Source organism: Dermochelys coriacea, chromosome 6, assembly GCF_009764565.3.
Source record: "Dermochelys coriacea isolate rDerCor1 chromosome 6, rDerCor1.pri.v4, whole genome shotgun sequence".
NCBI lineage: Eukaryota > Metazoa > Chordata > Testudines > Dermochelyidae > Dermochelys > Dermochelys coriacea.
Genome location: NC_050073.1, coordinates 39,102,992 through 39,126,133, shown reverse-complemented (window position 1 = coordinate 39,126,133; position 23,142 = coordinate 39,102,992). Strand labels below are relative to the sequence as shown.

Genomic DNA, 23,142 nt, shown 5'->3' with positions numbered 1-23,142 from the left:
TTCCTTTATATTTGTTTACTGAAGATCTTAGTTACTAAAGATCTTGCTAAATGATTGCCAAGCATTCTTTTGAAACGACTTTTGGGAAAAAATAATTAGTTTTGAGAAAACTTATTTTTGGGGGTCTTTAAAGAATAAGAAAGCACTGCATCCTTCCCATTTCTCTTAACCCATTTTATTGCTCTTTAGTATAGAGAAAATCACGTTTTTCTATGCTAATATTGTTCTCTGACCTATTTTTTGTTTCTTAGAAGCTTTGTGACAAAAATATTGTGACCTCAAGCCTCAGCTTGGTACAAAATTAGTGGCAAAGTTAAATCTGTAGAAGCTTTTGAAAGCATAGCCATTTCTATCAATTTTACCTTTCTGAATAGGTCTTTTAAACACAAATGCAATACAGGCCAACAAGAGAAAGAGCCATCTTCATGAATTTTAGAACCATGCAGTGAAAGTGCACGATAGACAAGCTACTTTTCAGCCAGGAGAGTAATACAAGACAGTGACAGGTGGTTCTCACTGGCAGTGTAGCCTAATGGTTAGGGCACTAGATCTCAACTCACCCCACTTCCAGTTTCTCTCATTGCCCAATATCATGCCCTGTGGCGGATTGCCTTTTGGTGGGTGTCAACACAATCCTCTGGTCAGGTCTCCAATTAGATGCATCCTTCTCAGGGTAACAGAGTCCCAAGGAAGATATTGGGTTTCGCAGCCTCCCAAAGGAAAGGGGGGTGGGAGAGGACCTTCAGTCTCTTTAGCGACCCCTGTGGATACTTAGTTCCAGCCATGCAGCTTGCAAAGCCTTTACCTTCTCTGGGTTTCCACAACAGAGAGTCTGTAAGAGAGGGTTTTCATGCCCTCTGTAGCAAGGTGATTAGTAGGGAGCCCACTAGTTGGTAGGGCTCTGGCCCCAGGCCATGTGAGCCACAACAATGCCTAACACCCAGAGGCACCTTAAGACTGCCTCCTGGGCCTCTTCCTACTACTCACTACCCCACCAAAGTCTTACAGTTTGACACAGTAACAAAGAAAAGGAGAAGAGCTGAACCTTCAGCTCCTCTGAGCTCAGCAGCCTGGCTTTCTTCCAGAGAAAGGTTTCTGTAGCATTCTTTTTCAGGAACTTTCAGGGTAAGTCTCTTTCCTTGCCCTGTCAGGCCCCTTCTGTGCTGTCAGTCTCCCTTTTAAACTTCACCTCCAGTGGGAGCATGCACCGCAGGTGGGGATGGACAAGGCCGCCTGGGCCCAGAGTTGCTCCATAACCCCTTCAGTTCTGGTGTAGGGTTTATACATTCCACCACAAAGAGTAAATCATTTCCTTCCAAACACTGCATTTTCCCCATATGTATCAGGAAGTGCCTGAAGTATTTGGAATATTTATTCAATTTACAAAGGAAAATAGGCAATATAGGCCCAATGGTTTCAAATATGGGGACATTTTAGGTGATGGATCATTATGTACCAGATAATAGTGGTACCATTAAAAAAGAAAACCATTCAAGAGAAGGTTTCTTTTTTGAAGGGTCACTGTCAACTTAAGTTACATGCTCTCACCATTCCTCTTAGTACCATCTCAAGTAAAAATATCAAAAATGTGATGTCACTTTTTGTGCTTTGTGTACTTTTTGGATTTCTTTCAGCATAGACCATGAAAATCAGTTAAATTAGTTTTAATTTATTTACGGTCAATTTAACTTTCAGGTTCTTAATACAGCAATGATTGGAAGTTTTATGTCATATTTTGTGGCTTGACTAATTTTTTAAGCTTTTGTAGAACAGTGCCAACCTGCTAAGCTTTAGATAGTATATAAATAATCAGAAGAAAGAGCCCATTAAAATATGTGGATCATCTTGCTATGAAAAAAAATCATTTCAAGATAGGCTGCCAACAATTTAGTTGCTCAGGGGAGAGAATTTGGTTCTTGGTGAAGAATAAAAATCTCCAGTAGTCTGGAAAGGAAACTGGGGACATCCCCTACAAGCTTTACATCATGGTTACATAACAGATACAGAATCAATCCTCAAGAGGAAACGAAAAAAGAGTGCATGCTTAGCCAGATGAACTATGTGAAAAAGTGTGTTGCTGGAACTGTTTGCCTTTCTGGGCAAAGTTACAAAACTCTTCCATTAAGAAGGCAGTTGTTTCTTCCATGATTCGCATGGAGTCTACAGAAAAGCACTGAACAAAATCTACCTGGGAGTTTCCAGGTCAAGCACCACGTCTGCATGAAAAAAGTTAAGATTGGTGTAAAAAAGCATCACCTCAACTGAAACAAGTGGTTTGTATTTGCGTAGGTAAACCTGTAATCCAACAACAGAAGTGGGCTATGTTCACCAAGGAACACTTGAAGACTTTGAACAGTAGACAAATTGAGAATGGGGAATCATCCTCAACAAATCCAAATGCAATCCCCTTGAGCAGCATGAAAACCTGAAGTCTATCCTTATGATTTTGGTTCGAAAGCATGAATGGGTTTTACTTGGTCATTGAATTCAATAAGAGCAGGATCAAACTCTAAATGTATATGTAACACTGACAGACCCAGGTGTTGGTGGGAGGGATCAAATCCAGGATCTCCGAAGCTAAATGCATGAGCCTCTACTGCATGAGCTAACAGCCACATAGCTCTTAGCTAAGGCTATAGGAGACTCATTAATCTCTAATTGCTCTCGGTGTCACCAGAGGGGAAAAGACCACCATACCCAGGAAGTGTGTGGGTTACACAAAGGATTTGTGGAGATGTAGATGAAACAGAATTAGATAGGTTTTGTTCCATATGGGAAAAGTGTTTAGCTTGACATGGCAGAGTGGCAGGGAATAGAAATTACAAAAAATGATAGCCAAAATCTAACAAAACTCATCACCTACCATAAAAACTCTGAACATTTACTTGCATAGCCATACATCACCAACATAAAAAAAGCAACTTTTCCAGATATATACATGTAAGGCTTGTAACAGTTGTGTGCACCTCTTATTTTAAAAAAAATATTTCACGGACCATTTATATGAAACACTTGCAAAGCAAAATTTTAATTACATTGTTATTTAAACTAAAAACAAGAAAAAGTAGGCAAAACCACTCATTTGTATGTAGAGTGAAACATAATATTTAAGATTGTAATGAGAAGAGAGCCAGTTTTCAAAACCAGAAACTCCAGCCCTCACCTTGAAAATGGAGTAGTTCAGAAGAGTACACTCAGATGATAGTTATGAAAAGTTTAAATAACCTTATCACACCAAAACAGATTTAGTAGGAATATAAGTAGACCAAAAACCCCAAACAAAAGAACAAAACTGGTTATTGTTAAGGCTACGAGTCTGTCACGGAGGTCATGGATTCCATGACTTTCCGTGATATCCATGACTTTTGCAGCAGCTGGGCCAGCAGCAGCAGCAGCAGTTTGGGTGTCTGGGAGGGGGCTCAGGGCTAAGGAGTTGGGGAGTGTGGGAAGGGGGGCGCTTACCTCAGGATGGGGGGCTCCCACTGGCTCCCACTGGCATGGCTCCCCTGCAGGTCCTAGGTGGCGGAAGGGCTGGTGAGGGATGGGGGGGGGAGCGCTGGCTCCCATTGGCTGCGGTAGCCAGCGCTTGTGGCGGGAGCAGCGGAGCCCCTGCCCAGGCCCCTACCTCCTAGGAGCTCCTGAGATGCAGAGCCAGGTAGGAAGCACCACCAATTACCCCCCCCCCAGTACCAGCGGGGGTCATGGGCTACATCCCCCAGCACCCGCGGTGCCCCCAGACTGTTTCCCCCCTCCCCCCATAGCGCACCCGCACCCCCTTCTCCCGCCCAAGTTTTAGTCAGGGCAGATATTTTTAGTAAAAGTCATGGACAGATCACGGGTCATGAATTTTTGTTTATAGCCTGTAATCTGTCCACGACTTTTACTAAAAATACCTGAGACTAAAACGTAGCCTTGGTTATTGTTAAATTTGAACATTACATAAAAGTCAGGTTTTTTTTACATCTCTTGACTGTTTACAAACATCTTTCACAAATTTAAATGGACAATCACTAAGGTTAGAGGACACTCAAACAGCTGAAAGAAAAAGGCATTTTATACAAGTGGAGAGAAGTTACCCATAGAGTTAAAGAGGAGTAAATATGGTGGGCTTTAGGATCTGCTTTTCATAGATTATAAAGTTAATATTGCATCATTCAAACTCCTTGGTCAATGGTTAAGTTTTCATGTCCGAGTCCTCTCTGCTTTATCCTATTTATTGGAAGTTTATTTCTTTTTATAAGTAAAAGAAAGAAGAAATATAAGTAATTAAAACAACAACAACAACAAAAAACACTAAGTGACCTGCCAACTAAAGTTCCACCAACTTTAGCAATACCTGTAAAATGCCTGATTCATGTCAGCAAATAGCCAGACTAAGAGGGGCATTGGCAAGTTAACTCAATATTCTGTTCTAGGATTCCCAAAGTGCCCAAACCTACTGATCACCGGTTTACATTCTGATAGGACATCCCAGAATGCACTTTGTAGATTACACCACAATTATGGAAATTCAATCAGATTAAAGGAAGATTAAAATGAACGATCCAAGGGTGCCACTATATCTACTTAAATCTAGGCAAAAACTGAAACCAGGTACTTAGACATAATGAACGGTCCATCTTCTATCAGACATAGCATTTTGAGGCAGGTCTGAGGGCGGGGGGAATTGTGTTTCCTCCGTATACATTTTCTCTGTATCCACAAAAGTAGCTGATTTATGACCATCATTGTGCACCAAAAGTTTGGGTAGTGTTTGCAAGAATTTTCTGGGACAGATGGCAATTTAACAGACACAGTTCACATAAAAAAAAATACAGGCATTGCCAATCTATACTGCCAGAAATAAATGTAAGTAATCTATCCAAATCAATCCTGGCTTTTTGGGGCAACACCTCAAATTATTCTCATTAGAAAATTTAATTATATACTTACGGCAAGGTGTATTTGGATTGCTTGCAAGTTGTGGAAATGCCAGGATAACAGACATCTCTGGTTGATTATTTTGTTTTGGTTCCTCTTCAACAGGTTGGTCAGCCCAAACTACCGTTTTTGGTCTCTGAATCAGCTGTTCAATCTCCTTGAAGTTAGCCTCAATGACAGCATTTGCCAGCCCTGCTTCTTTTAAGATGAAGTACTGTTTTCTCAGAACTGGAAGCAAAGCATTTAGTACTCTACAAACGAGCAAAAAAAAAAAAAACAAAAACCAAAGATAATTTTAAATATCTTTAAATGAAAGTTTTAGTCTAGTCAATAGTAACCTAGCTATGAACTACCATTGTTAGAATATAAAAGCGACTATTGGCCTGCAAGTTTTTTGCCTTCCTCTGCAGATTGGGACCCGGGTCACTTGCAGGTTTAAACTAGAGAGTGGATCCGCAAGGTTCTGTGGCCTGCAACAAGCAGCAGGTCAGACTAGATCATGACTTTGCTTCCTTCTGACTTTAAAGTCCATTGTTGATTTAGTAGCCTTATTGTTTGATTCAATTTGAAAGAAGCATAATCAACTTCTGAAAAGTACTAAAACCCCATGCAGAAATCACTGTTAATTTTGGTGGTGTTCTCTTCCCTGAGCTATTAAATATGATGTATATGAAAATTCTTTATCATCCTAGTAATACACCAAAAAAATTAAAAAATAATAGCACAGAAGTATGATTGATATATTTTGATAATATTAGAGAGTTCTGACATTTATTTTTCAAATATATATCTCTTCAGATAACCAACATAGACTTTTCTTCAATGCAATTATTTTTCAATCAGGCATCAAAGTGGTGGTTTTCACTTTTTATATAGCATCCAAAATGTGGGCCAGAGTTCCAGTTTCAGTTTTGTAGGTTTGTGTGGCTTATTCAGCACTTGTGTTGTTTGCAGTAATGGCATTTAACACGGATAGTTGATTTTAAAAAATCTGCTCAAAACATCTAACTTTCTTGAATCCCATTAGCTGTATAACAGCTTCTGTGTAACAAAATTAGACTTCGCTCATCATTAAATGCCATTTAAGTCTAAGGGTATGCTGACATAGCAAAAGCTGTGCACTGGCTAGCCTACCTTAACCTACCTTAACTTGAATCCAGCTAGCATGGGTAACAATAGCAGTGGAGACAGCGCAGCGCAGGCAGTATGAGCCTGGCACGAGTCCTGGTTACATACTCTACTCGATAGCCTGTGCTATCTCCACTGCTATTGTTACCTGAGATAGCTGGAGTCAAGCTAGCTCAGGTAGGTTAGCCTGTGTTGTACCTTAAGGCACAGGGAGATTATAAACATCACTCTTATTGTTTGGTATACATATGAAAGTTATATCAGCATCCTTTATAAAATCTATGGGTACCATTGCAGCCTGCGCCTACGCTCCACTGGACAAGGCAGAGTGGGACACAGAGCACCAAAGTTTTATGCAGGGTATCTTCTGGAATGCATGTACTCTACAGGGCAGCGATAGGGACTGTATGAATTGTAAATGAATATAAGAATGGCCATACTAGATCAGACCAAAGATCCATCTAGCCCAGTATCCTGTCATCTGATAGTAGCCAATGCCAGGTGTTTCAGAGGAAATGAACAGAACAGAATCAAGTGATCCATCCTCTGTTGCTCATTCCCAGCTTCTGGCAAACAAACAGAGGCTAGGGACACCATCCCTGCCCATCTTGGTTAATAGTCATTGATGGACCTATGCATCAATGAATGAAAATATCTTGCCCTCACACTCCATTCTTTTGTTAAAAGTTTTGTGCTACTTGGAAGCAACTTTACCTTAAACTTGATCTTAATATGGAATATCCTTTACTCAGCTGCTGTTTGCTGTTCATTCACTTTTTGTTGCCAATAAAAGGAAGCATACTACAACATACGAAATTATATTAAATCTTATGGGAAAATTGGATTAGTTTATTTAAAGTTGCATTTTTCAGGAACATAACTACAACGTTAAGTGAGGAGTTACTGTAATGAGCGATTTGATCATTAGAAACATAGATAGCTGGATACGCGATGACTGGGAGAACCGCAGGGTGACTTGCCTGCCTGTTGCAAAGGTTGAGACATCTAGATAGGCTTATGTGTAGTGCTGGGGAGGAGCCGGTGGTTGTGGTACATGTAGGTACCAACAACATAGGGAAGGATAGGGGAGAGGTTCTGGAGGCCCAAATTTAGGCTGTTAGGTAAGAGATTGAAGTCCAGGCCCTCCATGGTAGCATTCTCTGAAATGCTTCCAGTTCCACACACAGGGCCAGTTTGACAGGCAGAACTGCAGGGTCTCAATGCGTGGATGAGACAATGGTGAAGGGAGGAGGGGTTTAGGTTTATTAGGAACTGGGGAAACTTTTGGGAAAGGGGGAGCCTACACAGGAAGGATGGGCTCCACTTAAACCAAAATAGAACCAGATTGCTGGTGTTTAAAATGAAAAAGGTCGTAGAGCAGTTTTTAAACTGAGGTCTGGGAGAAAGCAGACGGGGCAGAGGAGTGTGTGGTTGGACATCCCTTAGGGGAGGATCTATAAATGGAGATTCCTTATGTCCTAATAAGGAGGAGAGGATGGAAGATGATAAAATACAGGTAGGATCTGATGAGAAACAGTCAAAAGAAAAAAAGCTCCTATTCAATTATATCATGTAATTTAAAAAGTGACAAGTTTTAAAAGTGCTTATATACCAATTCTAGAAGTCTAAATAATAAGATTGGCAAACTAGAGTACCTCGTATTAAATGAGGATATTGATATAATAGGCATCACAGAAACTTGGTGGAATGAGGATAATCAATGGACACAGTAATACCAGGGTACAAAATATATCGGAAGGACAGAACAGGTCATGTTAGTGGCACTATATGTGAAAGAAAGCATAGAAACAAATGAAGTAAAAGTCTTAAAATGAACTGAACTGTACCATAGTCTCTCTATGGATAGTAATTCCATGCTTGAATAATAAGAATGTATTATAAGAAGAAGAATATATAAGGGATATATTACAGACCACCTGACCAGGATGGTGATAGTGACCATGAAATGCTCAGGAGATTAGAGAAGCTATTAAAATTTAAAAAAAAAAACAATAATAATGGGGGATTTCAACTATGCCCATATTGACTGTGTACATATCACTTCGGGAAGAGATGCAGAGATAAACTTTCTTGACACCTTAAATGTCTGCTTCTTGAGAAGCTAGTCCTGGACCCACAAGAGGAAAAGCAATTCTTGATTTAGTCCTAAGAGGAACACAGGATCAGGTCCAAGAGGTGAATATAGCTGGACCGCTTGGTAATAGTGACAATAATATTAAATTCAACATCCCCGTGGTGGGGAAAACACCACAGTGGCCCAACACTGTAGCATTTAATTTCAGAAAGGGGAACTACACAAAAATGAGGAGGTTAGTTAAACATATATTAAAAGTACACCACCAAAAGTAAAATCCCTGCAAGCTGCATGGAAACTCTTTAAAGACATCATAAGAGAGGGTCAACTTAAATATATACCCCAAATTAAATAAGATAGTAAGAGAACCAAAAAAGAGCCACCATGGCTAACCAACGAAGTAAAAGAAGCAGTGAGAAGCAAAAAGGCATCCTTTAAAAAGTGGAAGTTAAATCCTAATGAGGAAAGTAGAAAGGAGCATAAACTCTGGCAAATGAAGTGTAAAAATATAATTAGGATGGCCAAAAAAGAATTTTAAGAACAGCTAACCAAAGACTCAAAAAGGAATAGCAATTTTTGGTTTTTTTAAAGTTCATCAGAAGCAGGAAGCCTGCTAAACAACCAGTGGGACCACTGGACGATAGAGATGCTAATGGAGCACTCAAGGATGATAAGCCATTGCGGAGAAACTAAATGAATTCTTTGCATCTGTCTTCACAGTTGAGGATGTGAAGGAGATTCCCAAACCTGAGCCATTCTTTTTAGGTGAGAAATCTGACAAACTGTCCCAGATTGAGGTGTCATTAGATGAGGTTTTGGAACAAATTGATAAACTAAACAGTAATAAGTCATCAGGACCAGATGGTATTCACCCAAGAGTTTTGAAGGAACTCAAATGTGAAATTGCAGAACTACTAACTGTCATCTGTAATCTATCATTTAAATCAGCTTCTGTACCAATTGACTGGAGGATAGCTAATGTAACACCAATTTTTAAAAAGGGCTCCAGATGTGACCCCTGCAATTATGCGCCGGTAAGCCATACTTCAGTACTGGGCAAACTGACTGAAACTATATTAAAGAACAAAATTGTCAGACACATAGATGAACATAATTTGTTGGGGAATAGTCAACATGGTTTTTGTAAAGAGAAACCATGCCTCACCAATCTATTAGAATTCTCTGAGGGGGTCAACAAGCATGTGGACAAGGGGGATCCAGTAGATATAGTGTACTTAGATTTTCAGAAAGCCTTTGATAAGATCCCTCACCAAGGCTCTTAAGCAAAGTAAGCAGTCATGGGATAAGAGGGTTCTCTCATGAATTGGCAACTGGTTAAAAGATAGGAAACAAAGGGTAGGAATAAATGGTCAGTTTTCAGAACGGAGAGAGGTAAATAGTGGTGTCCCCCAGGGGTCTCTACTGGGCCCAGTCCTATTCAACATATTCATGAATGATCTGAAAAAACAGGTAAACAGTGAGGTGGCAAAATTTGCAGATGATACAAAATTAATCAAGATAGTTAAGTCCCAGGCAGATTGCGGAGAGCTACAAAAGGATCTCTCAAAACTGGAAGACTGGCCAACAAAATGTCAGATGAAATTAAATGTTGATAAACGCAAAGTAATGCACATTGGAAAACATAATCCTAACTATTCATATAAAATTATGGGGTCTAAATGAGCTGTTACCACTCAAGACAGATCTTGGAGTCATTATGGATAGTTCCCTGAAAACACCTACTCAATGTGCAGCAGCAATCAAAAAAGTGAACAGGATGTTGGGAATCATTAAGAAAGGGATAGATCATAAGGGAGAAAATATCATATTGCCTCTATATAATTCAATGGTATGCCCACATCTTGAATATTGCACGCACATATGGTTGCCCCATCTCAAAAAAGTTATATTTAAATTGGAAAAGGGCAACAAAAATGCCGTATGAGAAGAGATTAATAAGACTGGGACTTTTCAGCTAGGAAAAGAGATGACTAAGGGGGCGGAATATGATAGAGATCTATAAAATCATGACTGGTGTGGAGAAGGTAAATAAGGAAGTGTTATTAACTTGTTCCCATAACACAAGAACTAAGGGCCACCAAATGAAATGAATAGGAAGCAGGTTTAAAACAAACAAAAGGAAATATTTTTTCCACACAATGCACAGTCAACCTGTTCTGATCATTCCTGTTGGGGCACCTGGCATTGGCTATTGTCGGAAGACAGGATACTGGGCTAGATGGACCTTTGGTCTGACCCAGTATGGCCGTTCTTACGCTGCTCACCTTTTATTAAAGGAGAAATCTTATCTTAAAGGGATACTGGTAGGTGGAGGGAATTTTCAACATTTTGTTCAACATTACAAGAATACTATGCTAATGATGTTTTCCATTATATAGGAATATATTTTTTGTTTCAGTATCTATAACAGTTTAAAGAAAAGTTTGGAAAATTATGCTACCATTGTCACCTGAAACTGATTGAAATCTGTACATTTATCATACATGTAACAAGCTTTGAAGAGGAACACTGGTCAAGCACGATATACAAACACAAACTTACTTTTCTGTTTGCTTATGTTGCTGCTCTTGAAGTGATACTAGAGACATCATGTGCTCAATCTGCATTTTCAGATCCTTGACCTCTAGCTTTAAATGGTAGCAGTGAAGATCTTTATGGAGCACCTTGAGAAATAAGTTGCATAAAAATATTATTTCAATTTCAGTGCGATATACACATTCAGTCTCAAAAAGATTTTAAGAGATTAGCCTGCAATACCTTGAAAAGTAGTTCTGCAATTCATCTACAACTACATCAATACTAACTTTTAATTTAATAAATCTTACAGAAGAAATAAAATTTAATTTACGTTAGCATTTCACTGCTATGTCTAACTATTGTCCTATAGTTTTCCATTCACAAACAGATTTGTGTGCTGGATGTAGTTAAGAGTACATATACATACAATAGCATATACCTTTTTATATCAGAAATCATTCTAGGGTGTTTTTTTGTTTTTTAATTCATGGAGTTTAAGGCCAGAAAGGACCACCAGATCATCTATTCTGACATCCTGTAGATCACAGGCCACCAACACCACCCAACACCTGAACACTAAATCCAAAATGAAAATTATACCAAAATAATAAAGCCCACAGGGGACGAAACTATTATGCGTCTCAGGCAGAGAATAGACCCTTGCAATGGCAGGAAAGTAACTGATATGCACCCAGATAATCCTGGCAAGTGACTCACACTCCATGCTGCAAATGAAGGTGACCTCTGCCCCTTCTCCGCCCCAAGGTCACTACCAATCTGACTTGGGGGAAAATTTACTCCTGAACCCATATGTGGTGATCAGTTAGACCCTGAGCATGTCAACAAGAACCAGCCAGTCAAGCACATGAGAGAGAGAGAATGATCAGTGACACCTCATATCACTGGTCCACCCCATCCAGGGTCCTATCTTTAGCTATGGCCATTTCTGATGATTCAGGGAAAGGAGACCAGATAAAAATCTTCCTCTGTATCACGATGCCTCCCAACTTTGTATCATTAGCAAATTTCAGTAGCACACTCCCACCTTTTTGTCAAGGTCAAAAAATATTGAATATGATTAGACATAAGAAGGATTCTTATGGCTCACGAGGAATCACTAGTAACCTCCCTCCAATCCAATAGTTCACCTTTCAGCACAACCCGTTAGCCAGTTCCTTTTCCACCCTACAATTCTTGTTCTAATTCCCATCTTCTTTAGTTATACTAATAATTTCCCATATTGCACCATGTCAAATGCTTTACCGAAGTCCTTGTATACAAGATATGTGTGTGTGTGTGTATATATATATATATATATATATATATATATATATATATATTTTCTCAAAGAAGGAAAATCAGGCTAGTCTGGCATAATCTACTTTTGGTAAACCCATGTTGCATTACATTCCCATTACTATCTACCTCCATGAATTTAATTATTCTTTCCTTCAAAATTTGTTCCAAAATCTTGCACACTACTGAGGTGAGATTAGTAAGTTTGTAATTGCCAAGATCACACCACCACCCTTTTCTAAAATATAGGTATGGTACGACATTAGCTGTTTTGTCACGCGGTATTACCCCCGAATAGATAGATACATTAAAAAAATCTTTGCTTCTGGACTAGCAATCTCATGTGCCAGTTCTTTCAGCATTGTGGGAGGGAAATTGTCCCATTCCCCCAGCAATAACATTTGGGATGAAAATTATAGCTATACCTAATGTAAATTTCATCCTTGTTCATGAATTTGAAGAGAAAGGGCTTATAATAAAAATCCTACACTCTAGTTTCAGTGACTCCTATGCTGATCACCAAGCCTGAAACTCCCTCCCTACACCAGTGTGCCAATACTTTAAAACTCATTTCTGAATGTCCAATAAATCCTAACCATGCCAATAAAAATGTAGTATCACACTATTTTTACTATGTTCTGTTCACTCTTTTAAATACCATCAGTGTGCTTACGACTGTACATAGCTAAATATTTTCATGAATGAGAAATTGCATTAAAACAATGCAATACATTCAGATGGGGCAGAAGAACTGCTGTATTTGTGCAAGGAAGACTAAACCATTTGACACTGTTCTAATCAGCACTGGAGGAGTCTTCCATAACTAAAAAAATTCCAGGAAAAAATTTGTTCCCAACTATTATAAGCATGTTTGAGTACAATGTCTGAAATCTACCTTTGACAGGAAAGTCCTTTTACCTGTGGAATATGGCCATCTTGTCCTAGGAGGCGCATTTCATTTTCCACACGATGCAGCCAATTAGTATTCTCCTCAAAGTGTTTCATCTCCTCTTCTTTCTTCTTCTGCACATGCAAACGACGAGTTTTAAGCATTGCGAGCCTATGATCCCGTTTACAAGTGGCCTGAAATACAACATATTAAATAATTTAATGGGAAACTACCCTGTAATGTTCACTGAGTTCTGTTATGAAAAAGACTTTGCAGGCTTCCATAGAGTCAAAACAATTTACACAGTCATTGATCTATGTAATATTTGTAAAGTAGCACACTCTTCCTAACTGCACTACTGAAGTCTATTAAGTTGTTTTATATACTCTCATTCATAGTTCTTTTTCTCTGAAGTCTTTTCAATAGGCCTTCTGAGACTATAGTAAATTGTTTAATACTTTTACAACAATTGCATGTTTTAAAAAATTATTTAAAAGCCATAATGGTCAAACTATAGAACAGAAAAGTTACACATACCTATATTATACTTACAGGTAACTGTCTAGTTACTAGTAAACAAAGAATGAAGAAAAGAGCCAGGAATTCTTGAGTTCTAATCCTTGCTCCCCTAATGACAGCATGACTACATGTAGGGCTTGTCTTCACTACGGTTAAATCAGCGCTACTGCGATTGATGCAGAGGCATCAATTTAGTGGGTCTGGTGAAGATGCAGTAAGTCAATGAGAGCGCGCTCTCCCGTTGACTTCAGTACTCCATCTCCCTGAGAGGTGGAAGCTAAGTTGGCGGGAAAGCATCTACCACCCACATAGCACAGTGTAGACACCGCTGTAAATCGATCTAAGCTACGTCAACTTAAATTACATAACTTAATGAGTGTAACTTAGATCGACTTACCTCGTTAGTGTAGACAAAGCCGTAGATATACAAGAAAGGAGCAGAAGGGTAAAACCAAGAAAGTTTCAACTCGAATTCCTCAAACACTATCACTATTCTAAAGGTGGAGGAGGGCAGTGACCCATAGGGAAGAAGCTATATAGGGGACCAATGGTCACAGGGGACTGAAAACTAGGGCAAAAGGAATGGAGGTGGATCCTCTTCTTACCCACGTCTTCCCAAGTTTGAGTCTCCTGTGCTCTGAACTCAGTAAGAGTATGTTTGACAAATGACACAGACCAGGGAAGAGCTGGTATGTAGGTGGAAGCAACAAGTGGCTTAGACCAAGCCATTCCAGCCTTTGGAGGCCTGTGTTACATTGTTGACATAGTCCCTTGAGACTAGAGGGAACATCCCACATACAATAGTGGGGAAGTAGCACAAAAGTCTGTGGAGAGGACAAGCTACTGCATAATGATTTGGATAAATAGGAGAAATGGTCAGAAGTAAATAGGATGAAATTCAATAAGGACAAATCCAAAGTACTCCACTTAGGAAGGAACAATCAACTGGAAATGACTACCCAGGAAGGAGCACTGCAGAAAGGGATATGGGGGTCATAGTGGATCACAAGCTGAATACGAGTCAACAGCATAACACTGTTGCAAAAAAAGTAGGGCTGTCAAGTAATTAAAAAAATTTATCGCGATTAATCATGCTCTTAAACAATAGAATACCATTTATTTAAATATTTTTGGATGTCTTCTACATTTTCAATATATTGATTTCAATTACAACACAGAATACAAAGTGTACAATGCTCACTTTATATTTATTTTGAATACATATAGTTGCACTGTAAAAAACACGAACCACCAAAAAAGAAATCAAAATCACCAAAAAGAAAATCAAACTTCTGCTGGTGACATCTGACTCAGATGATGAAAATGAACATGTGTCGGTCTGCTCTGCTTTGGGATTGTTATCGAGCAGAACCCATCATCAGCATGGATGCATGTCCTCTGGAATGGTGGTTGAGGCATAAAGGGACATATGAAGCTTTAGTGCATCTGGCATGTAAATATCTTGTGATGCTGGCTACAAAAGTACTATGTTCTCATTTCCTGGTGACACTGTAAACAAGAAGCGGGCAGCATTATCTCCTGCAAATTGTAACTAAACTTGTTTGTCTGTGCATTTGGCTGAACAAGAAGTAGGACTGAGTGGACTTGTAGGCTCTAAAGTTTTACATTGTTTTTGAGTGCAGTTATGTAACCAAAAAAACAAAACAAAACAAAAAACCCTACATTTGTAAGTTACACTTTCATGATAAAGAGTTTGAACTACAGTACTTGTATGAGGTGAATTGAAAAATACTATGTCTTATCATTTTTACAGTGTAAATATTTGTAATAAAAATAATATAAAGTGAATACTGTACACTTTGTATTCGGTGTTGTAGCAGAAGTCAATATATTTGAAAATGTAGAAAAACATCCAAAAACATTTAATAAATTTCCATTGGTATTCTGTTGTTTAAACAGTGCAATTAATCACAATTTTTGAGTTAATCATGTGAATTAACTGTGATTAATCGATAGCCCTAAACAAAAAAAAAAATGTCATTCTGGGATGTATTAGCAAGACACAAGAAGTAATTCTTCTACTCTATGCTGATAAGGTCTCAACTGGAGTACTGTGTCCAGTCCTGGGCTCCACCTTTCAACAAAGATGTGGACAAATTGGAGAAAGTCCAGAGGAGAGCAACAAAAATGATTCAAGGTCTAGAAAACATGACCTATGAGGGAAGATTGAAAAACATGAGTTTGATTAGTCAGGAGAAGAGAAGACGGAGAGGGGACATAACAGTTTTCAGTACATAAAAGGTTGTTACAAGGAGGAGGGAGAAAAAGTGTTCTCCTTAACTTATGAGGATAGGACAAGAAGCAATGGGCTTAAGTTGCAGCAAGGGTGGTTTAGGTTGGACATTAGGAAAAAAACTTATCTGTAAGGGTACTTAAGCACTGAAATAAATTGCTTAGGGAAGTTGTGAAATCTCCATCACAGGAGGTTTTTAAGAGCAGGTTAGACAACCATGTGTCAGGAATGGTCTAGATCACGGGTTGCCAACCTGAGCCTGAGAAGGAGCCAGAATTTACCAATGTACATTGCCAAAGAGCCACAGTAATAGGTCAGCAGCCCCCACCATCAGCTCCCACCCATCCCCGCTCCTAGGGCCTCCCGCTCACTGGCAGCCCCTCTGATCAGTGCTTCTCCCTTCCTCCCCGCACCTCCCGATCAGCTGTTTCGTGGCATGCAGGAGTCTCAGGGGCACGGGAGCGAGAGTATGGCAGGCTCAGGAGAGGGAAAAGGTGGAGTGGGGGCAGGGCCAGGGGTTGAGCAGTGAGCACCCTCCAGCACATTGGAAAGTTGGCGCCTGTAGCTCCAGTCCCAGAGTCGGTGCCTATACAAGGAGCCGCATATTAACTTCTGAAGAGCCACATGTGGCTCCGGAGTCACAGGTTGTCCATCCCGGTCTAGATAATACTTAGTCTTGCCTTGAGTGTAAGGGACTGAACTAGAAGACCTCTCAAGGTCCTTTCCAGTCCTATGAATCTATAAGGAGAGGACTATCAAGCAGCAGCAGAAAATGAGGCCCAGAGCATAGCTGAGGCCCAGACTTGAAGGTATTAGTTATGGAGGCTGAAGACTGGGGCTTTAAGGGGCAGTATGCATGAGCCAAACAAAGAGGCAGCCCCATGTAAAGTGAACATGGCAAAGGTCAGCAGTAGCCCAAGATTGGTTCTCAGAATGCAGTACTCAGGACCCAACCCCACAACAAATTAACATTGATTTCACAAATGCTAGTTAAGGTATTCTTCATTCTCCGTTTTCACTTTCTCATTCTCTCAACAATTCTTCTTTTGGATTGAGACTTTCCATGTTTTCAGCCCACAGTTTGGTTCCTATCTCCTGCCAGGATGGGGTCTACCCAAGCCTAGCATGGAGGTGGGAAAGGTTTGCATGGCACTCAACACTGCACAAACTCAGCAGCTGCATACAATAACCAAGAGAAAACATAAAACAAATATTTCATAAATGAAAAAAGTCCTTTAAAAATAAGTGATTTAAAAAACAAAAAAACTTTTGTTAACAGAGAGTTAAGGTTGTCTGGTGCTACCTCATGCCCATCTAGAACAGAGAGTCCTCAAATTTGTGAAAACCAGGAAATACAGAATTAAGGTAAATGCCCACACAATCTTAATTCTGCTCCTCTGAAGCTGCCAATAGGCACTGGGAATTATCTTCATGCACTCCAGCTGCATGCACTATGTTAGGTGTAGCTGTTTTGAAAAGTGAAGAAATAAATTGGAGCAGCTTGAATGAGCTGTGATTTTGATCTGAGCAGCTTTGGGTCTGAGTGCACCCCAGGTGTGTAAGCAAAGAGGTACATATGTAGCTTGAGGTTCCAGTCTACATATGGCCTGTGTTATACTGGAGATCAGATTAGATGATCATAATAATCCCTTCTGGCCATGGAATATATGGATCATCTCAGTGCAGAAATGCAAGACTATGTCAGTAGCAGGGCATTGGGGCTTTCTTGCCATTGGTATTGTCGGCAGGAATATGAGAGCAGTCTCTGGATTTAATGATGGGCAGGGGAAATATAGGTTTAGGTGGTATCTTGTGTTCAAGTGTGAAAGGGTGGTAAGAGAGTATGAAATGGTTGTTAAATTTTACAAGTGTGGTATTCTGTCATGGGAGCAAGCTCTGTGTTTGAGCACAGGGCAAGTTCAGCTAGCACTTGTCTATTACACATAGTTCCACTCTGCCTTTACATTGTGTTATGGGCATATTGAGGCATCGCTCAAAGAGTGCAGAGTTAAGGCTGTCTGGGTGTTTTACCGTAACTCTGTATTTTTGGTTTACAGAAGTTTGAGTTTTGCTGAACTTGATATTCTGGAAGAGCAAGAACTAATCACCAAGCAACCTTAACTCTGCATTAATAAAGTTTTTGCTATTTAAATTTCTTAGTTTTTTTTTTTTTAAACAGAAAGAGAAATGCTTGTTGGTAGGAGTTCATGGACATTTAGGCTGGCGTAATGCTCACCTGTGTTTGCAGTTGATATGTTACTGTGGCTAGGTTAATCATTAAAAGAAGACCTTGTTTTATCTGCTGCTTTTCATAAGTAGGTCTCAAAAGACCTTTACATCATTTTCCTCGTTTTAGAGATGGGAAACTGAGGCACAGACCAGTGAAATGACTTGCCCATAGTCATCCAGCAAGCCGATGACAGAACTAGCAATAGTCCCAGTCCAATAGTCTTTCCTCTAGGCCACACAGTTGCTATGTGATTCCTTGGTGCTCTTCACAACTCCTGTATATTTGCTATAGTGGAATGGAGGTAATGGTCTTACTTTGAAATGTTTGCAGTGTGTAGTTGTTAACAGGGCTGGTGAGAGAAATCCCATGCAAGGTCTATGTTTCAAAACCTTGTCACTTTTCTTACATGATTGTTACCGAAATTTTGAGAGAGTGGTGTGTCTGTGTGCTTCTTCACCGTCTGCCTCATCATTCACTGCAACATGCAGCCCCTGCCACCAACATTTCCAGTTCTCCCTTCCCAGCCCATTAAGCCATTACTTGGCACTGCAGCAGTCATTAACATTTAAGAAGTTGTTCCTTGCTGTCTCCTGCCTGATGCTGCTGAATACATATATCACAGGTAGTTACTGGCAGGCTGCATGCTACCTTGGTTATGTAGCCTGAGCTGCACACCAAGCTGTACCACTCTCTCCCATTATCCATCCCCAGCTGCAACTTCTGCCCTTGTTTCCTCAGGTATGCCCCGGCCCACCCAGTCCCCACACAGGAGTGATGTGTACCTCAACTATTCATTTTCTGGATTTCAGATATTTAAATTTGTGTTACCCCAACCCCGATCCCAACTCATATGCAAGGGCAGGGAGAGGGGCTCAGGTACCCAAAGAGCAGCAGATCCTAGGACACACATCAGGCAGGGAGAGGGGCTCAGACTCTTGAAAAGGGGAAGGGCTCACCCAGATTCCCAGGGGGAATTCAGGATTGACAACCTCGCACCCCCTTCTTTCCCTGCTACTCCTCACATTCCCCAACCTCTCCTTCCTTCCCCTTACCTGAACCCTCAACTCCTCTTCCATCCCGTACCACCCATTCCCATAAAATACTCCCATCCCTCACTGCAGACCCAAATTTCTTCCCCATTGCCACTCACTCTTGACCTCCCAATCTCCCCTCCCTGTCAGCATTCACATTTGTAATTTTATTTTCTTTTAAAAAACAGTTTCAGCACCTTCTGAATATTCTGCTGTATCAGATTATGTTTAAAAAAAACCTACAAAACTTAACAGAGGTGGATTTTCCTCAAATATTTACAGTTCATTCACAGATTTCTTTGCAAGATAGGTTGCAAACTTTTATGTTACCAGAATCTGAACTTCTCACATTTGGATAATTAACCCTATCCTACACTACTCCAGGAGGCAAAGCCAACTTCAAGATAATCCATGCAAGTACGTGACTTTAGAGAACTTATACCAGGTATACGCTCAAAAGTTAAATCGACTCAGCTATATCACTCAAGGGTGTGAAGAATTTATACCTCTGAGCGACGTAGTTAAGCTGGCCTAGCCCTTGGCGTAGCCAGTGCTAGGTTGACGGAAGGTTAATCCACCTCTTGGGGAATTTGATTAACTAAGCCAATGGGAGAACCTGTCCCGTCGCTGTAGTGAATATCTACATGGAAGTGCTACAGCAGCGCAACCCTGTGAACTGCTCCATTCGTATCAGTGGGGGTTCCCTGCCTCCCTCCTCTGAAAAGCATCCCCATTCTCAGCTCCTCACCTCAGTCGCAGCAGTCTCAGTGTATGCTCTCACATACCTATTCTAAGCTCCCTACCCAGAGGGGTAGGGCTTCCTTATATAGAGGCTCACAAGGGGTGGGGGTAGGGAATGTGAGTCCCTGGTGTAATGACTGAACCCTGGTTTGATCTCTCTGAGTGAAAGAAAAACAATGCCAGAATGTGCCAGCTTTCCCCCCCCTCAGTGATTGTATCTTGGGATCCCCTTGGTCAAATGGTACCATATTTGGATCACTAACTATACCCCATGCAGCACATCAAATTTCAAGGCAATCTGATTAACTGTACAGCTCATAGAGCGCTCAACTGAGCTTCAAACACAAAGCTAGTCTTAACCTTAACTATAGCAGAGCTATTGCTCTGTTAAAATGGAAAACCATATTATAATCGCTTCATTGTAATAGGTGTTGGAGAAATTATGATACAGGATAAAAATAATGTTTTACAGTAGTACTTCAGAATTCCATTCACTGCAGATTGTGACATAAAAAACTTCTGGAATATGTCAGTCACTCAAAACACCATTTGTGACAAGTACAAGATTTCTGAAACAGCAGTGCATTTTTTACCTTGCCATTATTCATAACAAATTTAAACCTCCAAGTGAATCACTGCACACACTGGAAACCTGAAATTGTTGCCAGTCAAGTTAAATTTTGCTATAACAACTGATTAAAGAGAGGAAAAATTAAATTTATATTTTACAGCTGTAAATTTTTATATTCAGAAACTAAATTAAGATTAGAATGTTTTCAGGCTTTACTGCCAACTCTTGGATCTTCTGTAAGAAGATTAGGACACCAAGCTCTGAACAGCAGCAATCATTTGAAATACAGGCCAAGGGATTTTGAACTGCAAGGCCATTGATAGAACTGCTTTAAAAAACAGTAGCTTTCCTCTGTCAACGCCGCAGAAAATTTGGATTGCTTTAAGTTTGGCATGGAGCTTGACGATGCTTGTTGCCTGTACAGTGCTACAAATGGACTTCTCAGATGACAGTGCCCTAAGTAGCTATGCCAGGTGTGCTGCTATGTTGGTAAGTTTGTTGTTGCACAAAAGCAGCATGGATATGTTCAGTCTAATCAGATCTCAAATTAGCAACTGTGAATCACATTTAAATTGAAATATGAGAGATTTTGTGTTTAACCGCAACATAAGTGTCAATATGTTCCTTTACTGTGTGAAAACAGGTTTCAGAGTAGCAGCCGTGTTAGTCTGTATTCGCAAAAAGAAAAGGAGTACCCGTGGCACCTTAGAGACTAACAAATTTATTAGAGCATAAGCTTTCGTGAGCTACAGCTCACTTCATCGGATGCATTTGGTGGAAAAAGCAGAGGAGAGATTTATATACACACACACAGAGAACATGAAACAATGGGTTTATCATACACACTGTAAGGAGAGTGATCACTTAAGATAAGCCATCACCAGCAGCAGGGGGGGGAAGGAGAAAAACCTTTCATGGTGACAAGCAAGGTAGGCTAATTCCAGCAGTTAACAAGAATATCAGAGGAACAGTGGGGGGGGGGGGGGGGTGGAAGGGAGAAATACCATGGGGAAATAGTTTTACTTTGTGTAATGACTCATCCATTCCCAGTCTCTATTCAAGCCTAAGTTAATAGTATCCAGTTTGCAAATTAATTCCAATTCAGCAGTCTCTCGTTGGAGTCTGTTTTTGAAGCTTTTTTGTTGAAGTATAGCCACTCTTAGGTCTGTGATCGAGTGACCAGAGAGATTGAAGTGTTCTCCAACTGGTTTTTGAATGTTATAATTCTTGACGTCTGATTTGTGTCCATTCTTTTACGTAGAGACTGTCCAGTTTGGCCAATGTACATGGCAGAGGGGCATTGCTGGCACATGATGGCATATATCACATTGGTAGATGCACAGGTGAACGAGCCTCTGATAGTGTGGCTGATGTGATTAGGCCCTATGATGGTATCCCCTGAATAGATATGTGGACAGAGTTGGCAACGGGCTTTGTTGCAAGGATAGGTTCCTGGGTTAGTGGTTCTGTTGTGTGGTGTGTGGTTGCTGGTGAGTATTTGCTTCAGATTGGGGGGCTGTCTGTAAGCAAGGACTGGTCTGTCTCCCAAGATCTGTGAGAGTGATGGGTCGTCCTTCAGGATAGGTTGTAGATCCTTGATGATGCGTTGGAGAGGTTTTAGTTGGGGGCTGAAGGTGATGGCTAGTGGCGTTCTGTTGTTTTCTTTGTTGGGCCTGTCCTGTAGTAGGTGACTTCTGGGTACTCTTCTGGCTCTGTCAATCTGTTTCTTCACTTCAGCAGGTGGGTACTGTAGTTGTAGGAATGCATGATAGAGATCTTGTAGGTGTTTGTCTCTGTCTGAGGGGTTGGAGCAAATGCGGTTATATCGTAGCGCTTGGCTGTAGACAATGGATCGAGTGGTATGATCTGGATGAAAGCTAGAGGCATGTAGGTAGGAATAGCGGTCAGTAGGTTTCCGATATAGGGTGGTGTTTATGTGACCATCGCTTATTAGCACCGTAGTGTCCAGGAAGTGGATCTCTTGTGTGGACTGGTCCAGGCTGAGGTTGATGGTGGGATGGAAATTGTTGAAATCATGGTGGAATTCCTCAAGAGCTTCCTTTCCATGGGTCCAGATGATGAAGATGTCATCAATGTAGCGCAAATAGAGTAGGGGCATTAGGGGACGAGAGCTGAGGAAGCGTTGTTCTAAGTCAGAGACTGGGAATGGATGAGTCATTACACAAAGTAAAACTATTTCCCCATGGTATTTCTCCCTCCCCCCCCCCCACTGTTCCTCTGATATTCTTGTTAACTGCTGGAATTAGCCTACCTTGCTTGTCACCATGAAACGTTTTCCTCCTTTCCCCCCCCTGCTGCTGGTGATGGCTTATCTTAAGTGATCACTCTCCTTACAGTGTGTATGATAAACCCATTGTTTCATGTTCTCTGTGTGTGTGTATATAAATCTCTCCTCTGCTTTTTCCACCAAATGCATCCGATGAAGTGAGCTGTAGCTCACGAAAGCTTATGCTCTAATAAATTTGTTAGTCTCTAAGGTGCCACGGGTACTCCTTTTCTTTGTGTGAAAACAGTGCACCTCACACCAACACTACATTTTCTGTATAAATGTCAACTGTTAAAATGTTATCTGATTGTCAATACAGCGTATGCTGCACTGTTTTGTCAAAGCCGTACATATGAACGTATGAAAATCAATGCAATTTGCATTTCAACAATGTTAAGCACATCTTTATTGGGAATTACAATTGAATTATACACAGCTTGCAGAACAGGCACAGGTAACAAGCCACAGTTAAAAGAAATCATATGGAAGAAAGGAAGTCTAGAACCCTTTTACTTTATATTAAAATTATACAATTTTTGCACTAAAAGCAGATATTCTTAATATCCTATGGTCCTGACTGCAGTAACACATTTGAAAGAATTCAAGTGAGATAGGAGCCTAAGTTTAATTTAGGCAAGTAACT

At 40.4% G+C, this 23,142-nt stretch overlaps 1 protein-coding gene across 2 annotated transcripts in view; it reads right to left on the bottom strand.

The window, feature by feature from the left end:
- Positions 1–23,142, bottom strand: part of KIF18A (kinesin family member 18A) — a 110,462-nt gene that overhangs the window by 33,229 nt on the left and 54,091 nt on the right. For both annotated transcript variants that reach the window (XM_043515898.1, XM_038405875.2), the window contains exons 11-13: positions 12,896–13,060; positions 10,706–10,827; positions 4,933–5,171 (exon numbers count right to left, since the gene is read on the bottom strand). In XM_043515898.1, coding sequence (XP_043371833.1) covers positions 4,933–5,171; positions 10,706–10,827; positions 12,896–13,060 — 526 coding nt within the window. The remainder of the gene's footprint in view (positions 1–4,932; positions 5,172–10,705; positions 10,828–12,895; positions 13,061–23,142) is intronic.